Source organism: Anomaloglossus baeobatrachus, chromosome 5 (genome assembly GCF_048569485.1).
Source record: "Anomaloglossus baeobatrachus isolate aAnoBae1 chromosome 5, aAnoBae1.hap1, whole genome shotgun sequence".
Lineage (NCBI taxonomy): Eukaryota > Metazoa > Chordata > Amphibia > Anura > Aromobatidae > Anomaloglossus > Anomaloglossus baeobatrachus.
Genome location: NC_134357.1, coordinates 10011536 through 10024650, shown reverse-complemented (window position 1 = coordinate 10024650; position 13115 = coordinate 10011536). Strand labels below are relative to the sequence as shown.

At 42.8% G+C, this 13115-nt stretch overlaps 1 protein-coding gene across 4 annotated transcripts in view; it reads left to right on the top strand.

The window, feature by feature from the left end:
* VTI1A (vesicle transport through interaction with t-SNAREs 1A) overlaps positions 1-13115 on the top strand; it is a 494579-nt gene that overhangs the window by 119761 nt on the left and 361703 nt on the right. For 2 of the 4 annotated variants that reach the window (XM_075348209.1, XM_075348211.1), the window contains exon 5: positions 2855-2875. The exons of the other annotated variants lie outside the window; for them this stretch is intronic. In XM_075348209.1, coding sequence (XP_075204324.1) covers positions 2855-2875 — 21 coding nt within the window. The remainder of the gene's footprint in view (positions 1-2854; positions 2876-13115) is intronic. 4 annotated transcript variants of the gene reach the window in all.

Below are 13115 nucleotides of genomic sequence, written 5' to 3'. Positions count from 1 at the left end.
AAAAAATGAAAATAAATATCCGTCGTAAGATTTGTCAGCGGAGCCGCCATCATCTGAACATAAACGATCACAGAGCAAAATAAATATTCTACATTTGTTAACCCCTGTAGAAACCTCTCAATAATCCTAAATGGAAATAAAAAAAAATATTTTTTTCCCTCTTACATTTGTTTTAGGCAAAACATCAAATATATTAACATTATGTCGCATTTATAGACTGTGAGATTAGTCTTAGTTTTATGTCCTTCATTTACATTAAAATAAATAATAATCCAGGTCTAACTATAATCACACTTTTATAACCTAAAAAAGCAATTGATCAATCCTTTTAATTTTCTTTTAAAACAGTTAATGAAATGAGTTAAATATCTAATTATCTGGGGTTTTTAGGAATCATGATTAATGACTAAAGTGTTCAATAAATCACAAATTAATCATGGAATATTGTCAGATATATTATAGTCTGTATTGCAGGTATATAGTGTAGATTTATTTAAAATTCAGTTTTGTTTTTATTCTACTGTTAATTTTATTATATAAATATATAATTTTTAATCTATTCACCTTTACATTATTATTATTATTATTACCATTGTTATATTATGGTTTATTTTATATTGTACTTTTTTTTTTTATTCAATATATTATTATTATTATTATTTTAATTTGTATTCAATTTGTCGTTTTATAGTTAAGTTTTTCGTTTTTTGAGATTTTTTTAATTTTACATTTTTTTTATTCCATTATGTAGTTTTACGGATTTTTCCTTTCTTTATCTTATTTGATATATTTTTTTTATTCCATTATACAGTTTTCCTTCCTTTCTTTCTTTTCTATATTTTATAATTTTTTTTTTATTTCCCTTATGTAGTTTTTATTTTGTTCTTTTTAAATATAATTGTACTATTATATTTTTTATTATTATAAACAATATATATAGTCCATTATGTAGTTTTTCCTTTCTTTTTTTTTATTTTTTTATTCTTTTAGAATTTATAATAGTAATAATATAATATTATTATTATTATTATTATTATTATTATTAACTCAAAGTAAAAAAGGAAAAACTATAAAACTACATAATTGAATAAAAATTTTTTTAAAAAAGAGGAAAAACTACAAAATGGAATAAAAAAACTTTATATATATATATATAATCTCTCATTATGTAGTTTATCCTTTCTTTTTCTTTTATAATTTATTATTATTGTTATTATTATTATTACATTATGTTGTTTTATAGTTTTTCCCTTTTTTTCTTTTATTTTATAACTTTTTTTTTATCCACTATATAGTTTTTACTTTTTTATAATTTTTTAATTCCATTATATAGTTTTATAGCTTTTCCTTTTTTTCTATTATTAATATTATTATTATTATTCCATTATGTCGCTTTATAGTTTTTCTTTTCTTTTTTATTTTTCATTTTATAAATTTTTTTCATCCATTATGTAGTTTTTCCTTTCTTTTTTATTTTAAATTGTTTTTCTTTGTATTCCGTTTTATAGTTTTTTTATTAATAATAATAATAATAATAAAAAATATTATTATTCAGTTATGTAGCTTTATGGTTTTTCTGTTCTTTTTTTTGTTATAACTTTTTTTTTATTCTATTATGTAGTTTTATAGTTTTTACTTTTTTGTTTTTTCCTCCCCAAGTTTAGTGTTTGAAAACGATTTATAGAAAAGTAGACTTAACACTGGTACCACAATGGTGATTTTAATTACAAATTGATATTCAGAGACGACCTAAGATGAAATGTGTAAGATACTTATAGGCTACTGTGATAGCTATAGATGGATGCATGTATATGTCTGTGTGCTTATGTGTATACATTATATAGTAGAACATAGTTTTGCAGATGTCTTGTCCTCGATGTGTCCCTATCTCTGCAGTGCGTCCTCGTCGTCCCGTCATTCATGGCTGGAATACATTAGTTTTTTCTTCTTTTCTTACTCTCCAGCCGGGCAGCTTTGCCATCTCCTGACCCAATCTCTATTTCGGAGCAGCAGAGCTGCAATAATTTGCTTACTGAAACCTCAATCTTGTCGCGGCGGTCATTAAGACAAACCAATGCTCTTTAAGAAAGAAGTTGTGTAAATGTGCTTGGCTCGGAGCTTTATGACAGAGGGTAATGTGAGAATACTGGGATTTGCTTCACAGGCACCTGGCAGGAATATGCTGAGCTACAAAAATATGCAAAAAAGAGGGAAAATAAATAAATAAAATGTTGCCCATCTTGCAGCTCGGAGTAAACCTCTGCAGGTCGCGGTGGTGCTGAGGTTGTTGCCTCCTTGTAACTGCTGCCCACCAGGACCCTCCCTCCGTGCACCGGGGGGCACCTCTCGTGGCCGCTGTGCCCACTTTGTGTCAGTCTGTTTTTGTAGGACGGGCCTGAGAGTTTTCTTTTTCGGATCCCAGTGATCTTGTCGGAGTGTGACGGGGGTGACTGGGTGTAAGTCAGTATGATGAAGAATACGGAGGCTAAAACCTTCTTTTTTTTTTTTTCCCTCTTTGTAACCGACTTCCACCGTGCCATTCCCCTCTACTTGATGATTGTGTCTTAGATGTGGTTTTAAAAGAGAATCCCAAACCATTTTTTCTGTTTAATGTGACAGTATGAGAAACTGATCTTTAGTCACTCACAAAAAAAAAAAAGGGAAAATAAAAAAAAAAGGCGCCCGGAACACGGCGAATGTTTAGCTCCGTTTAATGTGTTTGTCTGTGATTTTTTTAAATGCTAAACATGTAAACAGATAAATTGTCAGTGTTAATTCTGTCTCCTGTCACACAACTGATCTCTCTTCTGCCTTCTCTTTCCTTTTTATCTCTCTTTGTGCATTCTCGTCGCAGTTGCTAAAATTACGGGAAGAGGTGAGTGCTTCCGAGCTCCATGATCGCCCCCTCTCCACCGCGCACTCATTCACTCGCCGACACTTTCACAGCTCCGTCTGCTGAAACTTCACTCTCTTCATTCAGTTTTTATTAAGGGTTCCACTATGTAGAGGGGCTCCGATTAGAAGAAATAACATCTCACCCGCTAATGATTACCCCCCCCAGGGGTTTTTACATTTTCACTAATGCAAACACTATCCGTGTGTTTAACTTGTCATGTAAGTCTTGGGATAAGGAAGGGGGCGACTATGGCAGATTTAGAGATCAGGAAGGGTCGACTATGGCAGATTTAGGGATAAGGAAGGGGGCGACTATGGCAGATTTAGGGCAAATTACCGGTGTTATAAGGGCCGAGATAGTGGACTGCTCCTCATCTTTAGGACCAACAATAAAGGCTCAAAAACTCCTCTAGTGACATAAATTTGCTAATGATTTCCAAAAATGTATACAAACAATTGCTTTCCTCCATAAGAAAATTGTGGCAATTCTTATTATATGTCCTTGTACGTATGTGGTTCTGTATTAGCTGTGAAATAATCACGTGGGGATGATGACATCTATATCTGCTTTGAAAAATCTACAAACCCCCTGAGGTAACAATCCAATAAATGGTATGTTATCCAGTGTAGATCCTCAGGGGCGGAGCTTGGCAACATCTGTAGGAGTTATACCCGCCCCTCAGAGGTCTGGTTGTGATATAACACAGAAAATCAGTTTTTCCTCCAGTTGTCTTTTTAAGTCAGCAACTTTTAAAGATAGGAAATGTTTATTATCTCCAGCACTAGAAATGAGAGAATGAAATTGCAGAGCCCAGGTCAGTATACCATGTCTGCAGACCCCCTCCTACCTGCTGGCATCCCTGACTCCTCTTTTGATAAGCGGTTTTGTGCTATCTCATTGCCGTGTTCCACACACATGACATTGCAGACATATAGGATGGGGTTCGCAGGGCTCCCTGTTATGATTCAGGGACCGAGGAGGATCAAAAAATGCAGAATCCCAAATAGTAACAGAGTGGCTGGAATCTTAACAGACTGCAGACCTTATCCTGACACACAACTCGAAGTAGCCGTGGGACGAGCCTACGATGACCTAGTCGTCTCGATACAGACGGAGAACTAAATATTCTCACTGATAGAGATGTAAAAAAGCTAATCTGCCTCGGAGCAATCCCCAAAGATAGATAGATAGCCCCCCACATGTAAAGGATACAATGATGTAGAAAAACACAATACAAAGCTAGAAAAGACAGATTCAGCAAAGGTGAGGCCCAAACTATCTTTATAGAAAAGGATAGGAAGGAGCACTGTCTGCAACCGTAAAAACCCTAATAAATACCAGCACTTCTGATATGTAAAAATCCTGAGGTCACACAACCTCTCCCCCACTGTATCAGCACTCAAATGTTACTGGGATCCAAAAACGCTAATATACATGAGGGACTGAATTAATACCAAGCATGACAAACAAACCTTGCAGAATCATGGAGCTAAGTATACAGACACTCCCAGCAGGGAATGATCCCATTCCACCAAGAACTCCACACAGACAAAATAAGAATCAAGCATTAGTATTAAGCAGAAAAAAAACAAGAAAGTGGAAAACAAACAGAGGTACAAAAACCACTTATCTGAGAGGAGTTCTGGCTGTGAGCATGGCTGGTTACAGAATGTCCTTAACACACGAGACCATTGAGCACCGGCAAGTAACAAGAGAAAACTACTTGGTTATATAGTCCCAGTCTGACCCTGATTGCCAGTCCTCTACAGCTGTGTGGATTTCATTCCACAAATCAACTGCACCGCCAGCACTGACCACAAGAGGGAGCCCCAAACTGGAAAACGTATTCACAACAGCTCCCATCCAGCGTCCACAGACTCAATATCCCGATTGTTCCCATTTGGCCTCACAATCTAAAGCCTCATTTAGTTTTTGGAAACTCCATGCAGACGGTGCTGGCGTCCTGCCCACAAGGCACATGGATGTTTTTTTCTGCATGAAATATCTGTATAGAAAATACTGAACCTTTGTGTGCAGCAATGTGAATAGCAGCCATTATTTGTAGAAGCCTAGACTTTCTGATCGGGCTGTGCTCATGGGGCACATCGGGTAAACGTTCTCATAGATTTAGAGGCCTATCTGGGCTCTGCTCCCACTGGTGTCATGACTACTATTCAGACCCGGTGGGCCCTGTTGCCTTGTTATGACTGTCAAGCTCCAGTATTGTTAGCTGATTTAAGTCCTGGACCCTCTGTCGGAAACCGTGTAATATCAATGTGAACGGTTCCGGATGTATTTATTCCACACCCTCCTGGCCCTGCTGCTGGAAGCGGCCACTCACCTATATGTAATGTCTGCCAAATCCACCAGTTTTCAGACTGGTTAACTTCATATTGTGTATGAGGGTCCTCTGACTTGTTTTTTCCCATTACCAGATATTGAGGGTAGAAAGAATCAGGCAGTTAGAGTTCAGCATGTCCAATCATCTTGTTCTCGCTGAAAATAGGCCACCGCCTGAGCTGTGACAGTGGCTTACTCTCCGCCTGCCACAGTGGGGGGGGGTGTAGTGGAGCTCATGTGTCCTCGTCGACACAGTGTTTAATAAGGCGATTCGTCCACTCATGTTTGTTGGGATTAGTCGGGAGCTCGTACGCGGCTGATCCTGCACATCAATATGGAGACGCCCTCATGATGGTGGCCGAGCAGCAGGTTGCTCAGCTGGAGGGAATTATTCTCTTTTTGCCATGTAAACTGCAAACATTGAGGCCACGTTAATTGGTGAAGTCATCAATGTGTGATACCCATAGGGGGCGCTATTTGGCCCCTCACTAATTCCTAGAAAATCATCTGCTACTCTGTGTGCCGTGCCCTCTACTGCTCCGTGTGCCATAGCGTCTGCTGCTCCGTGTGCCATAGCGTCTACTGCTCCGTGTGCCATACCCTCTACTGCTCCGTGTGCCATACCCTCTACTGCTCCGTGTGCCGTACCCTCTACTGCTCCGTGTGCCGTACCCTCTACTGCTCCGGGTGCCGTACTCTCTCCTGCTCCGGGTGCCGTACTCTCTCCTGCTCCGGGTGCCGTACTCTCTCCTGCTCCGTGTGCCGTACTCTCTCCTGCTCCGTGTGCCGTACTCTCTCCTGCTCCGTGTGCCGTACTCTCTCCTGCTCTGTGTGCCGTACTCTCTCCTGCTCTGTGTGCCGTACTCTCTCCTGCTCCGTGTGCCGTACCCTCTACCGCTCCGTGTGCCGTACCCTCTATCGCTCCGTGTGCCGTACCCTCTACCGCTCCGTGTGCCGTACCCTCTACCGCTCCGTGTGCCGTACCCTCTACCGCTCTGTGTGCCGTACCCTCTACCGCTCTGTGTGCCGTACCCTCTACCGCTCTGTGTGCCGTACCCTCTACCGCTCCGTGTGCCGTACCCTCTACCGCTCCGTGTGCCGTACCCTCTACCGCTCCGTGTGCCGTACCCTCTACCGCTCCGTGTGCCGTACCCTCTACCGCTCCGTGTGCCGTACCCTCTACCGCTCCGTGTGCCGTACCCTCTACCGCTCCGTGTGCCGTACCCTCTACCGCTCCGTGTGCCGTACCCTCTACCGCTCCGTGTGCCGCACCCTCTACCGCTCCGTGTGCCGTACCCTCTACCGCTCCGTGTGCCGTACCCTGTTTGTCCTCATCGGGCAGGGAGCAGATATTTTTGTATTTCTGGTTTTCTCAGTTTTTGGGTCAGTAACGGCAGAACCCGTGTTGGTGATGGGGAGTTGTCACCCTCACGTCGTCTTGTAAGACACCATCATTTTCTTCAGACGTGTATTCCAGTTTGATATTGAAATGTCCCTGCCTCCTCATCCTCGCAGAGTAATGTATTCTGTTTCTTTCCCCCCCTCTAATTTTACATGGTAGAAACTGAGTCCACAATTCGTCCTTTAAAGTCTTCCATCATTTGCAATATGAAAGTGGTTAAAAGCAGAAGGAATATCTCCATTGTCTTTTGTAACATTGATATGGCTTTCATCTCGTACAAATAACAGGAGCCGGCTTCATGTAATCAAAAGCCGCTATTATGATTTCTAATGAGAATTACAAGGAACAAAAAAAGGAAATTCCTCATCTCCTCTGCTCCGTTCTATAAAGTGCGCTCTTCTGTGCTGCATAGTTACTACTCATTATATTGGCCGATGGGGACGTTACCCTGGTACCCCGGGCACGGCCGGCGCTGTGAAGACGAGCATGGACAGTACGGGCAATACCTTGTGATACTTCCGATCCTTGCATCTCTATTGTTAATATTTAAAAAATGACTACTACGGATTATGTGGATCCCAATGAATCAACTGAAATCTTTTTAGAAATTGTCCAATTTCCCTGCAGCGCCATCACTGGGGAGATTATGCATTACACATCCCCGCTGGAAATAAAGTGGGCTATCGATAAAGTATAAATGGGCCAACATCGGACTTCCAGCAGGTCATACGTTTACATCCACCAACATGTCTGTGCCGATAATCCGCTTGGACAATTCCGGACAAGATTGTAATCTCTGTAGAACCTTCTGTGAGGCTCATGGACATCATTTGTATTCATTTAATGTGGACATATTTTAAGGACTATCATCAAGGCCTGCCCACCTCTCTGCTTGTTATTATTGGAAAATCAATGCAAATCAGCCAAGAACCAGGGGATCATCGTCACACGTCTGGGACAACGTTGAGGAACCCAGATGTTCCAAAAAGACGTGCACTGTGAGGATTCTCCTGCCCCGGAAGCGGGTAGTTATGTGACTCTAATTATACGATTTACAGACATGCGTTCACTTGCCGACTATACTCTACCCGCCCTTGCTCTATACTCTTGCATTGAGCAAGGCCGGATACAGTTTAGTTGGCGTGTGATCCCATGTATGCAAATCGCATACTTGTGGTTACGCTTCTGCTCCCGACACCGGAGAATTCTTACAGCACTCGGTATATGATGTGAGGATACACCACCCTATCATGGAGGCAGTCCTAGGCAATCGCACAGATATCCCACCGCTTGCACTAATTTATCAAGAACTGCACTCTGCTGCTCCAAATCGCCAGGACAATACTCAGTTGTCCGATGATTGATAGACGAGGTGACTGCTGCTTTTATTACTACTATGCCGATGATTGGGAAACTCACAGTGCTGATATTGTATATACACCACCAGTTCCAGCTCATGGCATATATATATATATATATATATATATATATATATATATATATATAATATATATATATATATACATATATATATACCCCTTAGAATACTCACTTAAGCTCCACAATAATCCAAGAAAAACTTCTAGTTGCCACCACCAATTGTTTATGCATGTCGATTGGACACCCGTTACACATAACATATGGCTTCTGGGATACAGTTTATAGAGCAAGAGGAACAAATCTATTACATTTTGTATAGTTAATAACAAGGTGTCAAAGCAAACTTCAGTATTTACAGTGATGAGCAAAAGGGTAACAATGTTTTGAACTTTTAATTTTAATCTTCCATATCTGACCATCCTCTACATCTTTTAGTGTGAGACGACCTTCATTTTATAGACTATCATCTTGGTTATCTCATACATACGTTAGATTTTTAACGATTTGTTACTCTTTTGCTCCTGATGGTTGAAATTTTTTTTCTTCCTATATACTACAAATTACAACCTGTTCTCACATTCCCTAATTACTCAGTGTGTTATTAAGTTGATTCCCAAGTGAAAGGTCACTGGTTCAATTCTAGAAGCAGCTATGAAGATTTCCCAAAAAAAGAGACACCGCATCATGCAGAACATTCTTAGCGGTCTCTCGGTAAACAAAATTGCCAAAGTCCACCATGTGAGGTCAAGACAGCTGAAAGAATATGAAATGAAGTCCATTCATCCATTCAAAAGCCAAGAGGTGACGTCCATGCAAAATATCGGAGTCAACAAGTCGTTCATCACAAGGTCTATTAGTTCTGGCGCGACAAACCCATTAGTGCAGGCGTCTCGTATGCTTCATAATGGTGAGATCACAGAGGTCCATGCAAGAACTATGTAATGCACGTTACACACGCCTGGAATGGAGGCCCCAAAAAAATGAAAAAGCTTCAACTTCAACATCATCATAAGAAGCGTCAGCTCAAGATTACAAAGAAGTTCGAAGAGTTGACAGTGGAAGATTGGAAACGGGTGATTTGGAGCAATGAGATGAAAGACAATAGATGGATCTGATAGGGGCGAATGGGTCTGAAAGAAACAAGAGAACAAGGGGCTAACTGATAGAGAAATTGAAGGAACTGATAAAGTTCGATGGAGTAAAGCTGGTGTCACACATAACGACAACGACGTCGCTGCTACGTCACCATTTTCTGTGACGTTGCAGCGACGTCCCGTCGCTGTCGCTGTGTGTGACATCCAGCAACGACCTGGCCCCTGCTGTGAGGTCGCCGGTCGTTGCTGAATGTCCAGCTTCATTTTTTGGTCGTCACTCTCCCGCTGTGACACACACATCGCTGTGTGTGACAGCGAGAGAGCGACGAATTGAAGCGATCAGGAGCCGGCACTGGCAGCTGCGGTAAGCTGTAACCAGCGTAAACATCGGGTAACCAAGGGAAGACCTTTCCCTGGTTACCCGATGTTTACGCTGGTTACCAGCCTCCGCTCTTACTGCCAGTGCCGGCTCCTGCACTGTGACATGTGGCTGCAGTACGCATCGGGTAATTAACCCGATGTATACTGTAGCAAGGAGAGCAAGGAGCCAGCGCTAAGCAGTGCGCGCGGCTCCCTGCTTTCTGCACTGTGACATGTAGCTGCAGCACACATCGGGTTAATTAACCCGATGTGTGCTGCAGGAGAGCAAGGAGCCAGCGCTAAGCGCGGCTCCCTGCTCTCTGAACTGTGACATGTAGCTGCAGCACACATCGGGTTAATTAACCCGATGTGTGCTGCAGGAGAGCAAGGAGCCAGCGCTAAGCGCGGCTCCCTGCTCTCTGAACATGTAGCACAGCGACCTTATGATCGCTGCTTCTGCTGTGTTTGACAGCTAAGCAGCGATCATAACAGCGACTTACAAGGTCGCTGTTACGTCACCGAAAATGGTGACGTAACAGCGACGTCGTTGTCGCTGTCGTTTAGTGTGACACCAGCTTAAGGTTGATGATATGGGGGTGTTTCATAGACAAAGGCATTGGATACCTGACCAGGATCGATGATGGTGTCAATATGTGAGTATCCTACAAGATGAGTTACTTCATACACTCGAGTACTATGGGTATGAAAAGGATGACAGTGTTCCAGCAGGAGAACGACCCGAAGCATACGGTGAGATTGGAGGAGAAATGGCTCAATGACCATGAAATGCAGGAGCTGGATTGTCCCCCAAAGGTCTCCAGACTTCAACCCGATCCAACACTTGTGGGTGAAGAAAAAGCTGTATACATCCCCGACCAGTATACACCAACACTGGGAACGTAGAGAAGAGACCTGACCAGTATACACCAACACTGGGAACATAGAGAAGAGACCTGACCAGTATACACCAACACTGGGAATGTGGAGAAGCGACCTGACCAGTATACACCGACACTGGGAACGTGGAGAAGAGACCTGACCAGTATACACCAACACTGGGAACGTGGAGAAGAGACCTGACCAGTATACACCAACACTGGGAACCTGGAGAAGAGACCTGACCAGTATACACCAACACCGGGAACGTGGAGAAGAGACCTGACCAGTATATACCAACACTGGGAACGTGGAGAAGTGACCTGACCAGTATACACCAACACTGGGAACGTGGAGAAGAGACCTGACCAGTATACACCAACACTGGGAACGTGGAGAAGAGACCTGACCAGTATACACCAACACTGGGAACATGGAGAAGTGACCTGACCAGTATACACCAACACTGGGAACGTGGAGAAGAGACCTGACCAGTATACACCAACACTGGGAACGTGGAGAAGAGAGCCAGCCTGTATACACCAATACTGGGAATGTGGAGAAGAGACCTGACAAGTATACACCAACACTGGGAACGTGGAGAAGAGAGCCAGCCAGTATACACCAACACTGGGAACGTGGAGAAGAGACCTGACCAGTATACACCAACACTGGGAACGTGGAGAAGAGACCTGACCAGTATACACCAACACTGGGAACGTGGAGAAGAGAGCCAGCCAGTATACACCAATACTGGGAATGTGGAGAAGAGACCTGACTAGTATACACCAACACTGGCAACGTGGAGAAGAGACCTGACCAGTATACACCAACACTGGGAACATGGAGAAGAGACCTGACCAGTATACACCAACACTGGGAACGTGGAGAAGAGACCTGACCAGTATACACCAACACTGGGAACGTGGAGAAGAGACCTGACCAGTATACACCAACACTGGGAACGTGGAGAAGAGACCTGACCAGTATACACCAACACTGGGAACGTGGAGAAGACACCTGACCAGTATACACCAACACTGGGAACGTGGAGAAGAGACCTGACCAGTATACACCAACACTGGGAATGTGGAGAAGACACCTGACCAGTATACACCAACACTGGCAACGTGGAGAAGAGACCGGGGATCAGATTTCTGTGCAGACATGCTTGAATCTGTTCGAGAGCTGTCCAGAAGGATTCAGGCAATTCTGAAAGCAAAGGTGGATTTACAAAATAATAAAAATTTAAAATTTAGATTTCTAGTAGGACTAACACTAATAATGAAATAACAATAATCTGCATATCTAATCATATGCTAAATAGTTACAAGTTAGGGTCCCGTCACGCGTAGCGACGTTCCAGCGATCCCACCAGCGATCTAACCTGGCAGGGATCGCTGGAGCGTCGCTACATGGTCGCTGGTGAGTTGTCAATCAGGCAGATCTCCACAGCGATCAGAGACCAGCAACCAGCGACCCGTGTAACGACACTGTGCTTGGTGGTCAGGGTACGCATCGGGTAACTAAGCAAAGCGCTTTGCATAGTTACCCGATGTGCACCATGGTTACCAGCGTACCGCTGCTTACAGGCTGACAGACGCCGGCTCCCTGCACATTCAGATGGTTGGTCTCCCGCCATCAAACACGCCTATGCGTGCTGCACAGCGGGAGACCAATGAGCAAAAAATGGTCCTGATCGTTTTGTAGCGATCAGCGACCTCACAGCAGGGGCCCGCTCGCTGCTGCTTTTTACACACAGCGATATCACTGGCAAGGTCACTGATACGTCACAAAACCTGTGACGTTTCAGTGATCACGCTAGCAATCTCGCTGTGTGTGACGGGGGGCTTTAAATTTCTGTATGAGATAGCCAAGATGATTGTCTTACATGAAGTCGTCTCACACTCAACTGTAGTGGATGGTGAGATATGGAGCCTGAAAGTCAAAAGGTCAAAATGTTGTTTCCCTTTTGCTTGTCACTGTATTAGAGAACAGTCACTCCCACATACCTTCCCTCATAACAGGGCTGGTCATGGAATGTCTTCAGTCTCTAGAAAATTATGAAATCCCCAACTTTCATGATACCTTTGCACCTAGAGGTCCCAGGCGGAAAATATTGTGGTCATGTTTCTTACCATGATTTTTTCTTTCTATGGAGATGAAACATGGCATGGATAGCATTATTCAGTTAACTGATATTAATTTGGGGCTGATGTGCTCATCAAACAATTATATAAAAATATGCATGGTCTTCCCCTCAGGATCACGGAGCTGAAAATGTGCTTCCCATAAATGTCGGATTGCTACCAACTTAACAATCTCTGGGACAATCTTTTGAAACTCTGAAGTCCTGGATATACAGACCCCAGACTTTGTGTCTTTCCCAGCATATTTACCACTTTAAATTACATGTCTACACCAAAGGGTCCTAGCTGGACAGGGGCGAGATGTAGTTAGCGTTCTCTTTCTTCCTTAATTATAATTAATCCAATATGTTCCATGTGGGGGTGGATATGTCCCCTTTCTAGAGACCAAAGAGATGTCTTTGTGGATTTTATAATTTTTCTATGACAAATCCCTTTAAGAACACATGTTTGCACAGAGCTGTCCCCGGTTTCAATCTTAGCCGTGTGCCCTGTCCTAGTGTGAAAAGGCTCGTCTATCGCAGCAGCCAGAAGATGAGACGAGGATCGTACGGGTGACAGTGAGGAGCAGAGGGGGGATATATGGATTTTATTTTTAAATTCTTTACATTTTACAACTA